This window comes from Bombina bombina, chromosome 5 (genome assembly GCF_027579735.1).
Source record: "Bombina bombina isolate aBomBom1 chromosome 5, aBomBom1.pri, whole genome shotgun sequence".
Taxonomy (NCBI): Eukaryota; Metazoa; Chordata; class Amphibia; order Anura; family Bombinatoridae; genus Bombina; species Bombina bombina.
In genome coordinates this window covers 497242391-497264880 of record NC_069503.1, presented here as the reverse complement: position 1 = coordinate 497264880, position 22490 = coordinate 497242391, and the positions used below count along the sequence as shown (strand labels likewise).

Below are 22490 nucleotides of genomic sequence, written 5' to 3'. Positions count from 1 at the left end.
TTAGGCCCCAAACCGGATTTAAAAAACGTTAAAACCGTTAATAAACAGTCAAACACACTGCCACAGCTCTGCTGTGGCTCCTACCTGCCCTTAAACACGATTTTTGAAGGAAAAAAACCCTCTATAGTGGTCCTAGGTGCCAGAGGACTTCTTTAGGGAAGTTGGATGTCTCAATCTGAATATCAACTGCGCATTTAGAGCGCAAAAATAGGCCCCTCCCACCATGCAATCGATGTCAGAGGGCCTTAAAAAAGTACTCCTAGTAGTAATCTGACTAGCCATGTGGAAAACTAGGCCCCAAATAAAGATTTATCACCCTCAGAGAAAAAACTTTTTTCTATAAACCATACAAACGTTTTGACACCAAGTAATATGAGTATTAACATGAATATTACCCTTTTTTGTAAGCATGAACCCAGTCGTTGTTAAATCACTGCATCAGGCTTACCTCAAATATACAAGGCTCTGTCAGCATTTTCTAGACCTTATCTCTCTAGAAACAAATATACTGAACATACCTCAAAGAAGGTAATCTGCAAACCGTCCCCCCAACTGAAGTTTTCTTTCCATACTCTTCAGTTATATGTGAGAACAGCAATGGACCTTAGTTACAAACCGCTAAGATCATCAACCTCCAGGCAGATTCTTCTTCTAATTTCTGCCTGAGAGTAAAACAGTACAACTCCGGTACCGTTTAAAAATAACAAACTCTTGATTGAAGGTAAAAAACTACTCTAAGTCACCACATCTCTCTTACACTTCCTATCTTGTCGAGAGTTGCAAGAGAATGACTGGGGGTGGTAGTTAGGGGAGGAGCTATATAGACAGCTCTGCTGTGGGTGTCCACTTGCCACTTCCTGTTGGGAAGGAGAATATCCCACAAGTAATGGATGAACCCGTGGACTGGATACACCTTTACAAGAGAAATAAACATTAGAAAAAATGTGTACTGTGCCTTTAAGAAAAGAAAAAGTTAACAATTTTTCCAAAATGCACAAAAAACGTTAAATTATTCCCAAATTTAACTTAATATCGTTGGTTAATCCAAAAATTACTGCACCCAGAAGCAAGGGCAGAAATAAGGCTTTAGAAGTACTTATATCGACATGTAGTCAAAAGATAGATAAAAATACACTCTGCACCTCGCAACAGCTCTGCTGTGGCACCTACCTGCCCCCAGGGTACTTCAAATCAAGTTTCCAACCCTTCAGACCAGCTACACAGTCCAGGAGCCACGAGTTACTGTTTGCTGCTGCTAAGCCTGAAGAAATTGTGCCAAAATAGGCTCCGCCCCTTAAGGTCAAAAGTTGGAGTAGGCCCAAACAACACCGCATGGAAATGCAGTTTTGCACTAAAGTAAAAATACACACGCAATATAACCCTCAAGCATAAAACCAATACGTTTTAAGTGCCACAAATAAAAAACATAAAACATTGTTTTTTATATTGTCTCCCATGTCACATAATGCCCAAATATCAACTAATGATAAATATAAAATAGGGACTCCAGTAACACCCCTCTTATTAAAATAGGTTTTACTGCTTACCCCATTCCCATACAGGGAAATAATGCCAGCCAGTTCTGATACACCAAGTCTCCTCAGAAAAAAAGGCTACCCATACCTTAATGCTGCTTGTTGCATGAAACCGCTCTCCACACTGAAGATGTCTCATGGTTACCTTCAGAAGTCTTGTGGGAACCAGCGTGGATCTTAGTTACAAATGCCAAGATTATCAAACCTCAGGGCAGAAATCTTCTTCCATATCCCCGAGGAAAAACAGAATTTATGCTTACCTGATAAATTACTTTCTCCAACGGTGTGTCCGGTCCACGGCGTCATCCTTACTTGTGGGAATATCTCTTCCCCAACAGGAAATGGCAAAGAGTCCCAGCAAAGCTGGCCATATAGTCCCTCCTAGGCTCCGCCCACCCCAGTCATTCGACCGACGGACAGGAGGAAAAATATAGGAGAAACCATATGGTACCGTGGTGACTGTAGTTAGAGAAAATAATTCATCAGACCTGATTAAAAAACCAGGGCAGGCCGTGGACCGGACACACCGTTGGAGAAAGTAATTTATCAGGTAAGCATAAATTCTGTTTTCTCCAACATTGGTGTGTCCGGTCCACGGCGTCATCCTTACTTGTGGGAACCAATACCAAAGCTTTAGGACACGGATGAAGGGAGGGAGCAAATCAGGTTACCTAAACGGAAGGCACCACGGCTTGCAAAACCTTTCTCCCAAAAATAGCCTCAGAAGAAGCAAAAGTATCAAATTTGTAAAATTTGGCAAAAGTGTGCAGTGAAGACCAAGTCGCTGCCTTACATATCTGGTCAACAGAAGCCTCGTTCTTGAAGGCCCATGTGGAAGCCACAGCCCTAGTGGAGTGAGCTGTGATTCTTTCAGGAGGCTGCCGTCCGGCAGTCTCATAAGCCAATCGGATGATGCTTTTAAGCCAAAAGGAAAGAGAGGTAGAAGTCGCTTTTTGACCTCTCCTTTTACCAGAATAGACAACAAACAAAGAAGATGTTTGTCTGAAATCTTTTGTAGCCTCTAAATAGAATTTTAGAGCACAGACTACGTCCAAATTGTGTAACAAACGTTCCTTCTTTGAAACTGGATTCGGACATAAAGAAGGTACAACTATCTCCTGGTTAATATTCTTGTTAGAAACAACCTTTGGAAGAAAACCAGGCTTAGTACGCAAAACCCCCTTATCTGCATGGAACACCAGATAGGGCGGAGAACACTGCAGAGCAGATAACTCTGAAACTCTTCTAGCAGAAGAAATAGCAACCAAAAACAAAACTTTCCAAGATAGTAACTTAATATCTATGGAATGTAAAGGTTCAAACGGAACCCCTTGAAGAACTGAAAGAACTAGATTTAGACTCCAGGGAGGAGTCAAAGGTCTGTAAACAGGCTTGATCCTAACAAGAGCCTGAACAAATGCTTGAACATCTGGCACAGCTGCCAGTCTTTTGTGTAGTAAGACAGATAAAGCAGAGATCTGTCCCTTAAGAGAACTTGCAGATAATCCTTTCTCCAAGCCTTCTTGTAGAAAGGAGAGAATCTTAGGAATTTTTATCTTATTCCATGGGAATCCTTTGGATTCACACCAACAGATATATCTTTTCCATATTTTATGGTAAATTTTTCTAGTTACCGGTTTTCTGGCCTGAACCAGAGTATCTATCACAGAATCTGAAAACCCACGCTTTGATAGAATCAAGCGTTCAATCTCCAAGCCGTCAGCTGGAGGGAGACCAGATTTGGATGTTCGAATGGACCCTGAACAAGAAGGTCCTGTCTCAAAGGTAGCTTCCATGGTGGAACCGATGACATATTCACCAGGTCTGCATACCAAGTCCTGCGTGGCCACGCAGGAGCTATCAAGATCACCGAGGCCCTCTCCTGTTTGATCCTGGCTACCAGCCTGGGAATGAGAGGAAACAGTGGAAATACATAAGCTAGGTTGAAGGTCCAAGGTGCTACTAGTGCATCTACTAGAGTCGCCTTGGGATCCCTGGATCTGGACCCGTAGCAAGGAACCTTGAAGTTCTGACGAGACGCCATCAGATCCATGTCTGGAATGCCCAATAATTGAGTTAGTTGGGCAAAGATCTCCGGGTGGAGTTCCCACTCCCCCGGATGGAATGTCTGACGACTCAGATAATCCGCTTCCCAGTTTTCCACACCTGGGATGTGGATCGCAGATAGGTGGCAGGAGTGATCCTCCGCCCATTGAATTATTTTGGTCACTTCTTTCATCGCCAGGGAACTCCTTGTTCCCCCCTGATGATTGATATACGCAACGGTCGTCATGTTGTCTGATTGGAATCTTATGAATCTGGCCTTTGCTAGCTGAGGCCAAGCCCTGAGAGCATTGAAGATCGCTCTCAGTTCCAGAATGTTTATCGGGAGAAGAGACTCTTCCCGAGACCATAGTCCCTGAGTTTTCAGGGATTCCCAGACCGCGCCCCAGCCCACTAGACTGGCGTCGGTCGTGACAATGACCCACTCCAGTCTGCGGAAGCTCATTCCCTGGGATAGTCCAGGGTCAGCCACCAACGGAGTGAATCTCTGGTCTTCTGATCTACTTGAATCATTGGAGACAAGTCTGTATAGTCCCCATTCCACTGTTTGAGCATGCACAGTTGTAATGGTCTTAGATGAATTCGTGCAAAAGGAACTATGTCCATTGCTGCAACCATCAACCCTACTACTTCCATGCACTGCGCTATGGAAGGACGTGGAACAGAATGAAGAACTTGACAAGTGCTTAGAAGTTTTGACTTTCTGACCTCTGTCAGAAAAATCCTAATTTCTAAGGAATCTATTATTGTTCCCAAGAAGGGAACTCTTGTTGACGGAGACAGAGAACTTTTTTCTATGTTCACCTTCCATCCGTGTAATCTGAGAAAGGCCAGAACGATGTCTGTATGAGCCTTTGCTTTTGACAGGGACGACGCTTGTATTAGAATGTCGTCCAAGTATGGTACTACTGCAATGCCCATCGGTCTTAGAACCGCTAGAAGGGACCCTAGTACCTTTGTGAAAATCCTTGGAGCAGTGGCTAACCCGAATGGGAGGGCCACAAACTGGTAATGTTTGTCCAGAAAGGCGAACCTTAGGAACTGATGATGTTCTTTGTGGATAGGAATATGTAGGTACGCATCCTTTAGATCCACGGTAGTCATAAATTGACCTTCCTGGATAGTGGGTAGAATCGTTCGAATGGTTTCCATCTTGAACGATGGTACCCTGAGAAATTTGTTTAGGATCTTCAAATCCAAAATTGGTCTGAAAGTTCCCTCTTTTTTGGGAACTACGAACAGATTTGAATAAAATCCCATTCCTTGTTCCTTTATTGGAACTGGGTGTATCACTCCCATCTTTAACAGGTCTTCTACACAATGTAAGAACGCCTGTCTCTTTATTTGGTTTAAGGATAAGTGAGACATGTGGAACCTTCCCCTTGGGGGTAGTTCCCTGAATTCCAGAAGATAACCCTGAGAAACTATTTCTAGTGCTCAGGGATCCTGAACATCTCTTGTCCAAGCCTGAGCAAAGAGAGAGAGTCTGCCCCCCACTAGATCCGGTCTCGGATCGGGGGCTACTCCTTCATGCTGTTTTGTTAGCAGCAGCAGGCTTCTTGGCCTGCTTACCCTTGTTCCAGCCTTGCATAGGCTTCCAGGCTGGTTTGGGCTGTGAGGCATTACCCTCTTGCTTAGAGGTTGCAGAATTAGAGGCCGGTCCGTTCCTGAAATTGCGAAAGGAACGAAAATTAGACTTATTCTTGGCCTTGAAAGGCCTATCTTGAGGAAGGGCGTGGCCCTTTCCCCCAGTGATGTCTGAGATAATCTCTTTCAATTCTGGTCCAAATAGAGTTTTACCTTTGAAAGGGATGTTAAGCAATTTTGTCTTGGATGATACATCCACTGACCAAGACTTTAGCCAAAGCGCTCTGCGCGCCACAATTGCAAGCCCTGAATTTTTCGCCGCTAATCTAGCTAATTGCAAAGCGGCATCTAAAATAAAAGAGTTAGCCAACTTAAGTGCGTGAACTCTGTCCATAACCTCCTCATATGGAGTCTATCTACTGAGCGACTTTTCTAGTTCCTCGAACCAGAACCACGCTGCTGTAGTGACAGGAACAATGCACGAAATGGGTTGTAGAAGGTAACCTTGCTGTACAAAAATCTTTTTAAGCAAACCTTCCAATTTTTTATCCATAGGATCTTTGAAAGCACAACTATCCTCGATAGGAATAGTAGTGCACTTGTTTAGAGTAGAAACTGCCCCCTCGACCTTAGGGACTGTCTGCCATAAGTCCTTTCTGGGGTCGACCATAGGAAATAATTTCTTAAATATAGGGGGGGGGGGGAACAAAAGGTATGCCGGGCTTCTCCCACTCCTTATTCACTATGTCTGTCACCCGCTTGGGTATAGGAAAAGTGTCGGGGTGCACCGGAATCTCTAGAAACTTGTCCATCTTGCATAATTTCTCTGGAATGACCAAGTTGTCACAATCATCCAGAGTAGATAACACCTCCTTAAGCAGTGCGCGGAGATGCTCTAATTTAAATGTCACAACATCAGGTTCAGCTTGTTGAGAAATTTTTCCTGAATCTGAAATTTCCCCATCTGACAAAACCTCCCTCATGGCCACTTCAGATTGGTGTGAGGGAATGACAGAACAATTATCATCAGCGCCCTCCTGCTCTTCAGTGTTTAAAACAGCAATCGCGCTTTCTCTGATATGCAGGCATTTTGGATAAAATATTTGCTATGGAGTTATCCATTACAGCCGTCAATTGTTGCATGGTAATAAGCATTGGCGCGCTAGATGTACTAGGGGCCTCCTGCGTGGGCAAAACTGGTGTAGACACAGTAGGAGATGATGTAGTATCATGTCTACTCCCCTCATCTGAGGAATCATCTTGGGCAATTTCATTATCTGTGGCAGTACTGTCCTTACTTTGTTTGGACGCTATGGCACAATTATCACTCAAATTTAAATGGGGAGACACATTGGCTTTCATACATATAGAACATAGCTTATCCGAAGGCACAGACATGTTAAACAGGCGTAAACTTGTCAATAAAGCACAAAAAACGTTTTAAAACAAAACCGTTACTGTCTCTTTAAATTTTAAACAGAAACACTTTATTACTGAATATGTGAAAAAGTATGAAGGAATTGTTCAAAAATTACCAAAATTTCACCACAGTGTCTTAAAGCATTAAGAGTATTGCACACCAATTTTCAGAGCTTTAACCCTTAAAATAACGGAACCGGAGCCGTTTACAAATTTAACCCCTATACAGTCCCAGCTACAGCCTTTGCTGAGACCTAACCAAGCCCAGAGGGGAATACGATACCAAATGACGCCTTCTAGAAACTTTTCCAGCTACTTTCAGATCCTCACACATGCATCTGCATGTCTTGCTCTCAAAAACAACTGCGCAGTAATGGCGCGAAAATGAGGCTCAGCCTACAACTGGGAAGGCCCTCCCTGACTGGAAAAGGTGTCTAACATAGTGCCTGCCGTTAAAAAACGTTCCAAGTTTATAAATGTGAATTATCAGCATAAACATGTATAAAATGTCCAAATAAAGCAATCGATTAGCCCATAAAAATGTCTACCAGTTTTATAGCCCATATTAAGCCCTTTATTCTGTTTGAGACTAAGAAAATGGCTTACCGGTCCCCATGAGGGGAAATGACAGCCTTCCAGCTTTACACAGTCTTGTTAGAAATATGGCTAGTCATATGGCTAGTCATACCTTAAGCAGAAAAGTCTGCTAACTGTTTCCCCCAACTGAAGTTACTTCATCTCAACAGTCCTATGTGGAAACAGCAATCGATTTAGTTACTGTCTGCTAAAATCATCTTCCTCTCACAAACAGAAATCTTCATCCTTTTCTGTTTCAGAGTAAATAGTACATACCAGCACTATTTTAAAATAACAAACACTTGATAGAAGAATAAAAAACTACATTTAAACACCAAAAACTCTTAACCATCTCCGTGGAGATGTTGCCTGTGCAACGGCAAAGAGAATGACTGGGGTGGGCGGAGCCTAGGAGGGACTATATGGCCAGCTTTGCTGGGACTCTTTGCCATTTCCTGTTGGGGAAGAGATATTCCCACAAGTAAGGATGATGCCGTGGACCGGACACACCAATGTTGGAGAAATAGTACGCACCGGTACCATTTAAAATAAAAAACTTCTTGATTGAAGAAACTAAAACTAACACCTCACTTTACCATGTCTTCCTAGTATAACACAGGAGAGAATGACTGGGGGTGGAGGGGAAGGGAGGGGCTATATATATACAGCTCTGCTGTGGTGCTCTTTGCCACTTCCTGTCAGCAGGAGGTTAATATCCCACAAGTAAGGATGAAATCAGTGGACTCTTCATATCTTTGTAAAAGAAATAAGCTTAACACTGCTGCAGACCGTGGGCATTTTCTGAAGATGCCATCAAAGCAAGAACTAATCCAAGCTACTTTGTGTGTTAGTGAGCAGTAAAATATGACATCAAGGAGAACATGAACTCCAGCAGCAACATGCAAAAGCAACATAAAAGCATTACTTAGCAGGCAGCCAAGCTGTTGAGTAACATAATTTACCTGTGGCTATTAACCCTTTCGTGACAGGGTTAAAGTGCCTACATCAGAACAACTGTTCCGATGTAGACAAATTGAAACTATGCGATTGTGCATACGATCGCAAGATTTCAATTATTGGATTGCATCTGGGGGGCGTCCCTACAATCATAGGAACGCCTTCCAGACCGCGATTAAATCCTTTAAGCACAGAAGGCTTCAGGACAGCCGTTAGATATGACGTTCTATTCCGTCATAATGGCTTTAAAGCCCAGTCTAATTATGACGGAATAGAACGTCATAACGGCTTTAAAAGGTTAAAGGCTATAACTGAAATATTTTTACTGAATATTTGAATGTGCTAAGACCACCCCTAAAAACAGATTATGAAACCACGGAAGTAATGAGTAATGCCTTTGCTTTTCCATTGTATCCATCTTAAGTTCTGCCTTAAGCAATCTTCTAGCCCAAACTATATGACAAGCAGATATATCATTCTGATGCTTCTTAACACTCACAAAACTTGAAAGAGAACAAAAATGCATAGAGTAATGTATATAACCTGAGCAAACAGAAGGAGAAAAACAAAATGAATAGTTGGACAAGACCAAATTAGGAAAATCTCTAAATAAAAGATTTGGGTTAGAAAACCCTGCAAGCCCAAAAGTCTTTACTCATTAACCTTTTGTTGATTATGGAGAAGCCTCACAATCACACACTGCCCCTTCAAGTGTTTCCTGTCTTTCTCAGTAAATGTAAATTCCTTTAGATGTCTCCATAAAAGTGTTTAAAAAGCATATGATCTCATTGTGTCCTGGAACAAAAGCTAAGAAATCAATCCATCACTAACAGCACAGAATTGCATGAGTTGGAGAGAAAACAAGTAGTTTCAGAGAAAACTTGGGGAGTGAGAATTCTCACTACACTGACACAGTCTAATATAATATACATGGAATGAACCAAAATAGTTTCATGTGTAGGGCAGTATGCATAAAAGGGCTTGGTTATAAGCAACCTTGAAAGAGGATGAACAGCATCTTAAAGGGACACTCTACTCCAGAATTGTTTTTGTTTAAAAAGATAGATAATCCCTTTATTACCCATTCTCCTGTTTTGCCTAACCAACACAGTTATATTAATATACTTTTTACCTCTGTAATTACCTTGTATCTAAGCCTTTGCAGACTGCCCCCTTATTTCAGTTCTTTTGACAGACTTACATTAAGCCAATCAGTGCCGTCTCATTTATAACTCCATGGGCGTGGTCACAATGTTATCTGTATGGCACACATTAAATAACGCCCTCTAGCTGTGAAAAACTGCCAAAAACATTAAAATAAGGGTGGGCCTTCAAGGGCTTAGAAATTAGCATATGAGCCTACCTAGGTTTAGCTTTCAAACAACAAAGAATACCAAGAGAACAAAACAAATTTGATGATAAAAGTGAATTGGAAAGTTGTTTAAAATTGCATTCCCTATCTGAATCGTGAAAGTTTAATTTTGACTAGACTGTCCCTTTAAATAAACAGGAAACTAGGCGCTGAATACTGTAACCAAAGGGATTGAAAAGGATATCAGCATTTATGCTCACTTTGTTTTCCCCCCAAGATCCAATAAAATGATCTGTATTTTCTTTTAATATAAAAAAATATATATGGTTGGATCATTTGGATTAAAGGGATACTAAACCCAAATGTTTTCTTTCCTGATTCAGAGAGAGCATGCAATTTTAAACAACTTTCTAATTTACTCCTATTATCATTTTTCTTCGTACTCTTGGTATCTTTATTTGAACAGCAGGAATAAAAGCTTAGGAGCCGGACAATTTTTTGTTCAGCACCTGGGTAGCGCTTGCAGATTGGTGGCTAAATGTAACCACCAATCAACAAGCACTATTCAGGATGCTGAACCAACAATGGGCCGGATCTTAAACTTTCATTCCTGTTTTTTCAAATAAAGATACCAAGAAAACGAAGAAAAATTGATAATAGGGGTAACTTAAAAAGTTGCTTAAAATTGCATGTTCTCTCCGAAAAATAAAAGAAAAAAATTGGGTTTTGTATCCCTTTAACTACAGTAACATTCAATTAATACTACAAATATGTAGTACTCCAAAAAAATAAGCAATAGTGACAGTTATGAGGGGAATAGATGCAGCTCTGTTTGTTGTGGAAAGAATGATGCTGATCAAAACTTCATTCACTTTGAGTGTTTTCATCACGTGAGTGTAAAATAATGTAACTTACTAAAAACATGATGCGTCTTACTGTGTTATTAAAGCTTCCTCCGAATTCCATGGAGGCAGACAACTAACTTGTAAAATCATTTTAAAATGGGTGTATGAACTAATAGAAAAACGTTTGGAGAACCTTAACTTGTTTAAAAAACAGAATTTATGCTTACATGATAAATTACTTTCTCTTACGTTATATCCAGTCCACGGATTCATCCTTACTTGTGGGATATTCTCATTCCCTACAGGAAGTGGCAAAGAGAGCACACAGCAGAGCTGTCCATATAGCTCCCCCTCAGGCTCCGCCCCCTCAGTCATTCGACCGACGGTTAGGAGAAAAAGGAGAAACCATAGGGTGCAGTGGTGACTGTAGTTTTACAAAAAATAAATTTGAACCTGACTTAAGTGCCAGGGCGGGCCGTGGACTGGATACACCGTAAGAGAAAGTAATTTATCAGGTAAGCATAAATTCTGTTTTCTCTTACATGGTGTATCCAGTCCACGGATTCATCCTTACTTGTGGGATACCAATACCAAAGCTTTAGGACACGGATGAAGGGAGGGAACAAGTCAGGTAACCTAAACGGAAGGCACCACTGCTTGCAAAACCTTTCTCCCAAAAATAGCCTTCGAAGAAGCAAAAGTATCGAATTTGTAAAATTTGGCAAAAGTATGCAGTGAAGACCAAGTCGCTGCCTTACAAATCTGTTCTACAGAAGCCTCATTCTTGAAAGCCCATGTGGAAGCCACAGCTCTGGTGGAATGAGCTGTAATACGTTCAGGAGGCTGCTTACCAGCAGTCTCATAAGCCAATCGGATGATGCTTTTCAGCCAGAAGGAAAGAGAGGTAGCAGTCGCTTTCTGACCTCTCCTCTTACCAGAATAGATAACAAACAAGGAAGATGTTTGTCTGAAATCTTTAGTTGCTTGCAAATAGAATTTCAAAGCACGAACCACATCAAGATTGTGTAATAATCATTCCTTCTTAGAAACTGGATTAGCACACAGAGAAGGAACAATAATTTCCTGGTTAATATTCTTATTAGAAACAACTTTCGGAAGAAAACCAGGTTTGGTACGCAAAACAACCTTATCTGCATGGAACACCAGATAGGGTGAATTACACTGCAAAGCAGACAATTCAGAAACTCTTCGAGCAGAAGAAATAGCTACCAAAAACAAAACCTTCCAAGATAATAACTTAATATCTATGGAATGTAAAGGTTCAAACGGAACTCCTTGAAGAACTGAAAGAACTAAATTAAGACTCCATGGAGGAGCCACAGGTTTATAGACAGGCTTGATTCTCACTAAAGCCTGTGCAAACGCCTGAACGTCTGGTACTGCTGCCAGACGCTTGTGTAACAGGATAGACAGAGCAGATATCTGTCCCTTTAAGGAACTAGCTGACAAACCTTTCTCCAATCCTTCTTGGAGAAAGGACAATTTCCTGGGAATCCTAACTTTACTCCATGAGTAACCCTTGGATTTACACCAACAAAGATATTTCCGCCATATCTTATGATAAATTTTCCTGGTGACAGGCTTTCTGGCCTGGATCAGAGTATCGATAACTGATTCAGAGAACCCACGCTTAGCTAGAATTAAGCGTTCAATCTCCAAGCAGTCAGTTGCAGAGAAACTAGATTTGGATGCTTGAATTGACCCTGTATTAGAAGATCCTGCCTCAATGGCAGCTTCCATGGTGGAACAGATGACATGTCCACTAGGTCTGCATACCAAGTCCTGCGTGGCCACGCAGGCGCTATCAGAATTACCGAAGCCTTCTCCTGTTTGATTCTGGCTACTAGCCGAGGGAGAAAGGGAAACGGTGGAAAAACATAAGCTAGACTGAAGGACCAAGGCACTACTAGAGCATCTATCAATGCCGCCTTGGGGTCCCTGGACCTGGATCCGTAAAGAGGAAGTTTGGTGTTCTGACGAGACGCCATCAGATCCAATTCCGGAATGCCCCATAGCTGGGTCATCTGAGCAAAAACCTCCGGGTGGAGTTCCCACTCCCCCGGGTGAAAAGTCTGACGACTCAGAAAATCCGCCTCCCAGTTGTCTACTCCTGGGATGTGAATTGCAGATAGATGGCAGGAGTGATCCTCCGCCCATTTGATGATCTTGGTTACCTCCTTCATCGCTAGGGAACTCTTTGTTCCTCCCTGATGATTGATGTACGCTACAGTCGTGATGTTGTCCGACTGAAATCTGATGAATTTGACCTCCGCTAGCTGAGGCCAAGCCTGGAGCGTATTGAATATCGCTCTCAGTTCCAAAATGTTTATCGGGAGAAGAGACTCTTCCCGAGACCATAGGCCCTGAGCTTTCAGGGAGTCCCAGACCGCACCCCAGCCTAACAGACTGGCATCGGTCGTTACAATGATCCACTCTGGTCTGCGGAAGCACATTCCTTGAGACAGGTGATCCTGAGACAACTACCAGAGAAGAGAGTCTCTGGTTTTCTGGTCCATTTGTATTTGAGGAGACAAATCTGCATAATCCCCATTCCACTGTTTAAGCATGCACAGTTGCAGTGGTCTGAGATGAATTCGGGCAAAAGGGACAACGTCCATTGCCGCAACCATTAACCCGATTACCTCCATGCACTGAGCCACCGAAGGCCGAGGAATGGAATGAAGAACTCGGCAAGTAGTTAAAAGCTTTGACTTCCTGACCTCCGTCAGAAATATTTTCATTTCTACCGAGTCTATTAGTGTTCCCAGGAAGGGAACCCTTGTGAGCGGGGACAGAGAACTTTTTTCTACGTTCACCTTCCACCCGTGAGACCTTAGAAAGGCCAGAACAATGTCCGTATGAGCCTTGGCTCTGTGAAAAGACGACGCCTGTATTAAGATGTCGTCTAGGTAAGGTGCTACTGCAATGCCCCGCGGCCTTAGTACCGCTAGAAGGGACCCCAGCACCTTTGTGAATATTCTGGGAGCGGTGGCCAATCCGAAAGGAAGGGCCACAAACTGGTAATGCTTGTCCAGAAAGGCGAACCATAGGAACTGATGATGATCTTTGTGGATAGGAATATGTAGGTACGCATCCTTTAGATCCACGGTAGTCATATATTGACCTTCCTGGATCATCGGTAAGATTGTCCGAATGGTTTCCATTTTGAATGATGGAACTCTGAGGAATTTGTTTAGAATTTTCAGATCCAGGATTGGCCTGAAAGTTCCTTCCTTTTTGGGAACTACAAACAGGTTTGAGTACAAGCCCAGTCCTTGTTCTGCAATTGGAACTGGGTGTATCACTCCCATCTTTAGAAGATCTTCTACACAGCGTAAGAACGCCTGTTTCTTTGTCTGGTCTGAAGACAAACGAGACACGTGGAACCTTCCCCTTGGAGCAGAGTCCTTGAATTCTAGAAGATACCCCTGAGCAACAATTTCTAATGCCCAGGGATCTGGAACATCTCTTGCCTGAGCAAAGAGAGAAAGTCTGCCCCCTACTAGATCCGGTCCCGGATCGGGGGCTACCCCTTCATGCTGTCTTGGTAGCAGCCGCAGGCTTCTTGGCCTGTTTACCCTTATTCCAGCCCTGCAAGGGTTTCCAGGTTGCTTTGGGCTGTGAAGCGTTACCCTCTTGCTTTGCGGCAGCAGAGGTTGAGGCAGGTCCGCTCCTGAAGTTGCGAAAGGAACGAAAATTAGCCTTGTTTTTGGCCTTAAAGGGACAGTATACTGTAAAATAGTTATTCCCTTAATGTGTTTACAATTGCTTTTTTTACCAACTGCAAAGTAAAAAATGTATGAAAATTAGCTTTTTAAGGTTTATTTCTGTATATTAAAGCTCTGATTTTGTGTTTTGAAGCCACAGCCTAATAAAATAGGTTGAGCTTGTAGGTATAATCAGATCTCATTACTGTATCACATTGTGCACATATACCTGCTTCTTTATCTTATATCTGTCCTTAAAACAATCACCAATACTTTGAGAGAACAATGGAAAATCAACATTGTATTACCTTATCTCAGCTTTATCACACTGGGAGTGTAATTTCTTCTGCTGGCTGTGTTTACAAAGCTTATCTATAGCTGGTACGCGCGGCCACAAACTTTCAGAATAGGTGGGGATACCACATGCTAAATTAACAATTTCAAATGCCAATATAAGAGTAAAGGAGCAACTTGTAAACAATTTAATACACTCCAGCAGGTAAAGTGGATCATTAGGAACAAATTAAAGGGGAGAACATTTTTGAGTAAACTGTCCCTTTAAACGGTCTATCCTGCGGAAGGGCATGGCCCTTTCCCCCAATGATATCCACAATAATTTCTTTCAACTCGGGACCGAAAAGGGTCTTTCCCTTGAAAGGAATGTTTAGTAACTTTGTTTTGGACGACACGTCAGCCGACCATGATTTAAGCCAAAGCGCTCTTCGCGCCATAATGGCAAAACCAGAATTTTTCGCCGCTAACTTAGCTAATTGGAAGGCGGCATCTGTGATAAAAGAATTAGTTAGCTTTAAAGCATGAATTCTATCCATGACTTCGTCATATGAAGTCTCCCTCTGGAGCGACTCTTCCAGCGCCTCAAGCCAAAAAGCCGCTGCAGTAGTTACAGGAATAATGCAGGCAATTGGTTGAAGAAGGAAACCTTGCTGAACAAACATTTTCTTCAGCAAACCTTCCAATTTATCCATAGGATCTTTGAAAGCACAACTGTCTTCTATTGGAATGGTTGTGCGCTTGGCGAGAGTTGAAACTGCTCCCTCAACCTTAGGGACCGTCTGCCACACGTCCCGCCTGGGGTCATTTATGGGGAACATTTTCTTAAAGATAGGGGGGGGGGGAACAAAGGGTACACCTGGTCTCTCCCATTCCCTAGTCACAATATCCGCCACCCTCTTCGGTATCGGAAAAGCATCAGTGTATACAGGGACTTTTACACAATTTTTCTGGGACCACCATGGGGTCAAAATCATCCAGCGTAGCTAAAACCTCCTTAAGCAGTACGCGGAGGTGTTCCAGCTTAAATTTAAACGCTAAGACATCTGATTCTGCCCGCTGAGAAACTTTTCCTGTGTCAGGAATTTCTACTTCGGACAGCCCCTCCCTCACTGCCACTTCTGAGTGTTGTGAGGGTACAACGGATAGATCATCCAAAGCCTCTGATTGCTCATCCTCTGTTCTTAAAACTGAGCTATCACGTTTTTTTGGAAAAACTGGCAGTTTGGATAGAAAAGCTGCAAGGGAATTATCCATGACTGCTGCTAATTGTTGTAATGTAATAGGGCCCAATGTGCAAGAGGTACTGGGCAACGCTTGCGCGGGCGTAACTGGTGTCGACACATGGGGAGAGGAAGGAGGACTATCCTCGTTACCTTCCATCAAAGAATTATCTTGGGCTACATTTTTAAGTGTCACTGCATGGTCTTTAAAATGTTTAGAAACCTTAGCACACTTTAAACACAAATGTAAAGGGGGTACCGCCATGGCAATTAAACATATAGAACAGGGTCTATCTGTAGGCTCAGACATGTTAAACAGACTTAGACAGCACTCAAATACAGTAAAATACCATTTTTGAAAAAACGGTACTGTGCCTTTAAATAATAAAAAGCGCACACTTTTTTTACTAAAACTCAAAAAAACATCCAATCTTTATGAAATTTTCACCATATGATCCTAATGCTTTGAAATGATTGCACAGTAAATTTCAAGACAATTAACCCCTTATTGCCCAAACCAGAGCAAATTAAAGCAGACCACCGGTTTAACAAGCTACAGCACCATGCCACAGTCTCTGCTGTGGCCCTACCTTCCTTGGGGATTAGTTTTGGATGATGAAAATAAGCCTCTCTGGAGTCCTTCTAGCAATCTCTGGGCTCTGCACATGAAGCTGCATGAAGCTGTCTTGCAAAAGAGCTGCGCAACTGAGGCGCGAAAATTAGGCCCCCTCCCTCATCACTCCGGAGTTGTGGGGCCTTCCCAAGCCAAAATAGGTGTCTAAAGATATGCCGGGCATAATAAAACCCCAAAAAGTGTTCCAAACGTAATAAACACTTGTACAAATATCAGATTATAGTAATAAAATAATCTATTTCCCCATAACAGTGTCCACCAGTGATTTAAGCCCTTTAACTAAGCCATCCTTCTATACTGAGTCTCAGAATATGGCTTACCTTCCCACATGGGGATTCCTGTCAGTCTTCTAGCATTACCAAGTCTTGTTAGAAAAAAAGTGACTGAGCATACCTTAAGCAGTTAAGCCTGCAAACTGTTCCCCCCCAACTGAAGTTCTCCGGTACTCAACAGTCCTGTGTGGGAACAGCAATGGATTTTAGTTACAACATGCTAAAATCTTTTTCCTCTCAGCAGAAATCTTCATCACTTTCTGCCTCAGAGTAAATAGTACAAACCGGCACTATTTTAAAATAACAAACTGAAGAATTGAAGAAATTGAAGATTGAAGAAATAAAAACTACAAATCTAACACCACATTCACTTTACCCTCCCGTGGAGATGCTACTTGTTAGAGCGGCAAACAGAATGACTGGCAGGGGGGGGGAACCTGAGGGGGAGCTATATGGACAGCTCTGCTGTGTGCTCTCTTTGCCACTTCCTGTAGGGAATGAGAATATCCCACAAGTAAGGATGAATCCGTGGACTGGATACACCATGTAAGAGAAATAGAGAAAGCTTATAAAACTAGAACAGAGCACTATAATTAAGAATGCATCATTTTTAGTCACTGGTGCACTAGAATTATGAGCTTTGAAAAACAAAGTTTTGCATTAAATCGAGAAGAAAACAAGTCTAGGGCTATTTAATAGATTTTCAAATTCTAATAATGTTTCTTCACAAAAGGTGAGGTGAGAGAGAGACTGCGATACATACATATAATAATTATGCAAAACAAAATTCACTTTACTTTTAGAAACAAGAGACAATACAGGTTTTCATGCTTTATGTTTATTTTGTAGCAGGGCTTGAATGGTAAAGAAGATGGCATCACGTTGTCCTTGTTCATTACCTGCAACAGAATCTAGATAAATGTTAAAACAAACATGACACAACTAGAAAGCCTATGATACTTACCAACCAAGATGAACCTGACACATTAAAAGCAAGATTGAATATATTAAATGAAAAGTTAGTATGCAAAACTATTCTGGTTTTAAATTACTGAAGAGAGTTCTAAGCATTTTTTATTATTGCACATTTAATCAGTGTTAAGGAGCATACTGGCCATTAAAAATGTTTTCATGCAGCGATGGGCAGCAATTTTAAATATATATGTATACAAATATATACATTTATACAAATATATACATATATATTTATGTGTGTATATGTGTATATAAAGTACAAAAAGGTAAAGTGTAATATCCGTTAAAGATACAATAATCCCAATAACTTGGAAAAAATATACTGGTATCATTCCAGGCTTCAGGCCTTGCACCTCAAAACTCCAACATCCCCATTCCAAATGTCAGCTGGGTGGTCAAATAATACCTTTATCCACAAGGTTGTCACTCCAGTGCGTCTTACATCCCAAAGTGCCAATGCCGGTTACTCACATCAAACAACAAGTGCCTCCGTTTCACTTACGGACCGGGTACAGACCCCTCAATGCATACTTTCATGGTATGTGACTCCGGCTGAATCTCTGAGCGGCTGACGGCACCGATGTGATGTCATCAAACGGACTACGGGGGAGGAGAAGGAACGGCTCGGCTCCAAACAGCCACTAGAGCAGCAATACAGGACCCGGCTGGTCAATGTAAGGAGAAATGAAAGAACGGTTCTGCTTGTATAAAATTAATCTTTATTCACAAAAAAGCTATTTGGTGCTGCGTCCTCCTTGATAGTTTGTTATATGGAATCTTCCTACTGCTTTTAATTTCTTTGTGAATAAAAGCTAATTTTTATACAAGCAGGACTGTTCTTTCATTTATATGTGTATATACACATAGTAACACATAAATACATATGTTATAAGCATATACATATATATTTACAGGGAACACACAGTTCCCATAGACTGCTATGTAAAGGCACTTTTCAGTGTCATTTTACTTCTAACACCCTACACCCGCCTCTTATAACTGCTTCAATGCAGTTACTTTATTAAAAAAATAAAGATGCTACTATTTTTATTTTTAAATAAAGATTACTACACTGAAATTTGGGGGCAATTGAGGGACAATTAGAAAACTAACCAGAGGTCTGACCTCTGGTTAATTTTCTGGGCGCCAATTGCTACAGGGAGCTTGCGGTAGCATTAACCAGCCACTTGTAATGGCTGGTTATTTATTGCGCGCCCTTCAATGGGCAAATTTGCCCATTTACAGGTGAGCAATAAATTAGCGCTTCATTTGTAATCTAGCCCTTTGTAAAGTAAATCAGTTTCATGTACAATGTTCATTTAAATTTGAAAACACTACTGATTTTCTGTAATATTAAAATTTCTACTACAAGGCGCCTGCGTAGTCTGCACATGTGCAATGGGCTCTCATAGAAAACAGCTTTTGTATAGCAGTGAATGGCTCAGCTGATGCTTCCTCTGACTACTTTCATTTAGAAAAGAGCAAACTTTTAACCCTTTACGATTGAAGCTAGAAATGAAATACAAAATAAACACATTTCTATATGTTGGCTCATATATTTGTTAACGGGACATGAAACCCATAATTTCTCTTTCATGATTCATATAGATCATACAATATTAAACTACTTTCCAATTTACTTCTAGTATCTAATTTGTTTTGTTCTCTTGGTACCCTTTGTTGAAGCAGTCGTAATGTACTACTGGGAGTTAGCTGAAAGCCAATGACAAGAGATAGATATGTGCAACCACCAATCGGCAGCTTCTGAACTTACCTAGGTATATTTTTCAACAAAGGATACAAAAAGAAACAAATATTAAATAGAAATAAATTAGACAGTTATTTAAAATTGTGTCGTCTGAGTTATGAAAGAAAAAAAATTGTGATTTATGTCGTCTTAACATTGGCGAGAGAGCTCTTCTCCAGGGTCAATGGACAGAAATTGACCACTGTCCTCTACCACCATAAAGGAGGCTTCCCCTATTCTTAGCAAATTCCTTGCTGGGACAGACTAGGGAAGGAAGGAAGATTCCCAACACATTCCTGTTTCAATACAGAGTTTAGCTGAAAAACTGAATTTATGCTAACCTGATAAATTTCTTTCTCTTGTGATGTATCGAGTCCACGGATTCATCCATACTTGTGGGATATTCTCCTTCCTTACAGGAAGTGGCAAAGAGAGCACCCACAGCAGAGCTGTCTATATAGCTCCTCCCTTAGCTCCACCCCCCAGTCATTCGACCGAAGGCTAGGAAGAAAAAGGAGAAACTATAGGGTGCAGAGGTGACTGAAGTTTTTTAAATAAAAATATACTACCTGTCTTAAATAAACAGGGCGGGCCGTGGACTCGATACATCACAAGAGAAAGAAATTTATCAGGTAAGCATAAATTCGGTTTTCTCTTGTAAGATGTATCGAGTCCACGGATTCATCCATACTTGTGGGATACCAATACCAAAGCTTTAGGACACGGATGAAGGGAGGGACCAGACAGGTACCTTAAACGGAAGGCACCACTGCTTGTAGAACCCTTTCTCCCAAAAATAGCCTCCGAAGAAGAAAAAGTATAAAATTTGGAAAATTAGGAAAAAGTATGAAGCGAAGACCAAGTCGCCGCCTTACAAATCTGTTCAACAGAAGCCTCATTTTTAAAAGCCCATGTGGAAGCCACTGCTCTAGTAGAATGAGTAGTAATTCTTTCAGGAGGCTGCTGGCCAGCAGTCTCATAAGCCTCATCAGCCAAAAAGAAAGAGAGGTAGCCGTAGCCTTTTGACCTCTCCGTTTACCAGAATAAACAACAAACAATGAAGATGTTTGACAGAAATCTTTAAATGCTTGTAAGTAGAACTTTAAAGCACGAACCACATCAAGATTGTGCAACAGACGTTCCTTCTTTGATGAAGGATTAGGACACAGTGAAGGAACAACAATTTCCTGATTGATATTCCTATTAGAAACAACTTTAGGAAGGAATCCAGGTTTGGTACGCAAAACCACCTTATCTGCATGGAAAACAAGGTAAGGTGAGTCACACTGTAAAGCAGATAACTCAGAAACTCTTCAAGCCGAAGAGATAGCTACTAAAAACAAAACTTTCCAAGATAGAAGCTTAATATCTATGGAATGCATAGGTTCAAACGGAACCCCTTGAAGAACTTTAAGAACTAAGTTTAGGCTCCATGGCGGAGCAACGGGTTTAAATACAGGCTTGATCCTGACTAAAGCCTGACTAAACGCTTAAACGTCTGGGACATCTGCCAGACGTTTGTGTAAAAGAATAGACAAAGCAGATATCTGTCCTTTTAAGGAACTAGCTGATAATCCCTTCTCCAATCCTTCTTGGAGAAAAGACAAAATTCTAGGAATCCTAATCTTACTCCATGAGTAACCCTTGGATTCACACCAATAAAGATATTTGCGCCAAATCTTATAATAGATTTTCCTGGTGACAGGCTTTCTAGCTTGAATCAGGGTATCAATGACCGACTCAGAGAAACCACGCTTTGATAGAATCAGGCGTTCAATCTCCAAGCAGTTAGACGCAGAGAAATTAGATTTGGATGCTTGAATGGACCTTGGATTAGAAGGTACTGCCTCATTGGCAGAGTCCACGGTGGAACAGATGACATGTCCACTAGGTCTGCATACCAAGTCCTGCGTGGCCACGCAGGTGCTATCAAAATCACAGAAGCTCTCTCCTGCTTGATTCTGGCAACCAGACGTGGGAGGAGAGGAAACGGTGGAAATACATAGGCCAGATTGAAGGACCAGGGCACTGCTAGAGCATCTATCATATTCTATATTTATATATATATATCCAGACATATTGGGAATTTATATTTTTAAACTGTTTTCGTATTGCTGTATAAATAGCAACCACGCTTGCCACCTACAAAGGATTGGACAGTACCGCCGGAGCGGTCTTTTCTTCTATCATCTACGGCCGCAAACAGAACTATCTAAGGACGGTGTCCAGCAACACCAGTACGGTAAACAATTATCAATAGAACTGGAAAAACTGATCGCCATCATAACATCCTATATACGGGACTGATTTATATTAGGATTTACATATCCTTTTTTAAGACATCTGTTAGATACTGTGGTCGCTAATTGTATCCAACAATTAACTATATATGCCCTTGTATTTTATATGTATCTGTTTTTATTTTAGACTAATTTGTCTGTATTATCTATTCAATATTTCGTTATTGGTGCCGGCACCTTCAATACATTATTCCTATTCTTTTTATAAATTAAATCAGTATTGTTATTTTTTACTTGGTATATTTTTATATATATATATATATATATATATATATATATATATATATATATATATATATATATATATATATATATATATAGCCCCATATTTAGTTCACTATTGAGTGTTCCATTTATCATCAAACTACACCACTCGTATCCTTTTGCCCCGAGTAGATAAGAATATTACCAATACTTCTGTAATACACATTTCAACTGATTATTCTCTAAGCTGTTCAGCGCTACCCTTACTCTGTTCTTTTTGTATCCACTGCTAGAGCATCTATCAGTACCGCCTGGGGATCCCGAGACCTGGACCCATAACAAGGAAGCTTGGCGTTCTGACGGGACACCATCAGATCCAATTCTGGTGTGCCCCATAGCTGAGTCAGCTGGGCAAATACCTCCGGATGGAGCTCCCACTCCCCCGGATGAAAAGTCTGACGACTTAGGAAATCCGCCTTCCAGTTCTCTACCCCTGGGATATGGATTGCTGAAAAATGGCAAGAGTGAGTCTCCGCCCATCGGATTATTTTGGTTACCTCCATCATCGCTAGAGAACTCCGTGTTCCTCCTTGATGATTGATATAAGCTACAGTCGTGATGTTGTCTGACTGAAATCTGATGAATTTGTCCGCAGCTAGCTGAGGCCACGCCTGAAGCGCATTGAATATCGCTCTCAGTTCTAGAATGTTTATCTGGAGGAGAGTTTCCTCCCGAGACCATAAGCCCTGTGCTTTCAGGGAGTTCCAGACTGCACCCCAGCCTAGCAGGCTGGCATCTGTCGTAACTATGACCCACTCTGG

General features: G+C 41.5%; 1 protein-coding gene across 3 annotated transcripts in view; it reads right to left on the bottom strand.

Moving 5' to 3' along the window:
• Positions 1–22490, bottom strand: part of RPRD1A (regulation of nuclear pre-mRNA domain containing 1A) — a 344197-nt gene that overhangs the window by 104441 nt on the left and 217266 nt on the right. Inside the window, exon 7 of one of the 3 annotated variants that reach the window (XM_053714408.1) lies at positions 17120–17354. The exons of 1 other annotated variant lie outside the window; for it this stretch is intronic. In XM_053714408.1, coding sequence (XP_053570383.1) covers positions 17232–17354 — 123 coding nt within the window. In that variant the 3' untranslated portion in view covers positions 17120–17231. Of the gene's footprint in view, positions 1–17119; positions 17355–22490 lie in introns of those variants that run through there. One more of the 3 variants, XM_053714409.1, reaches the window with a different exon arrangement.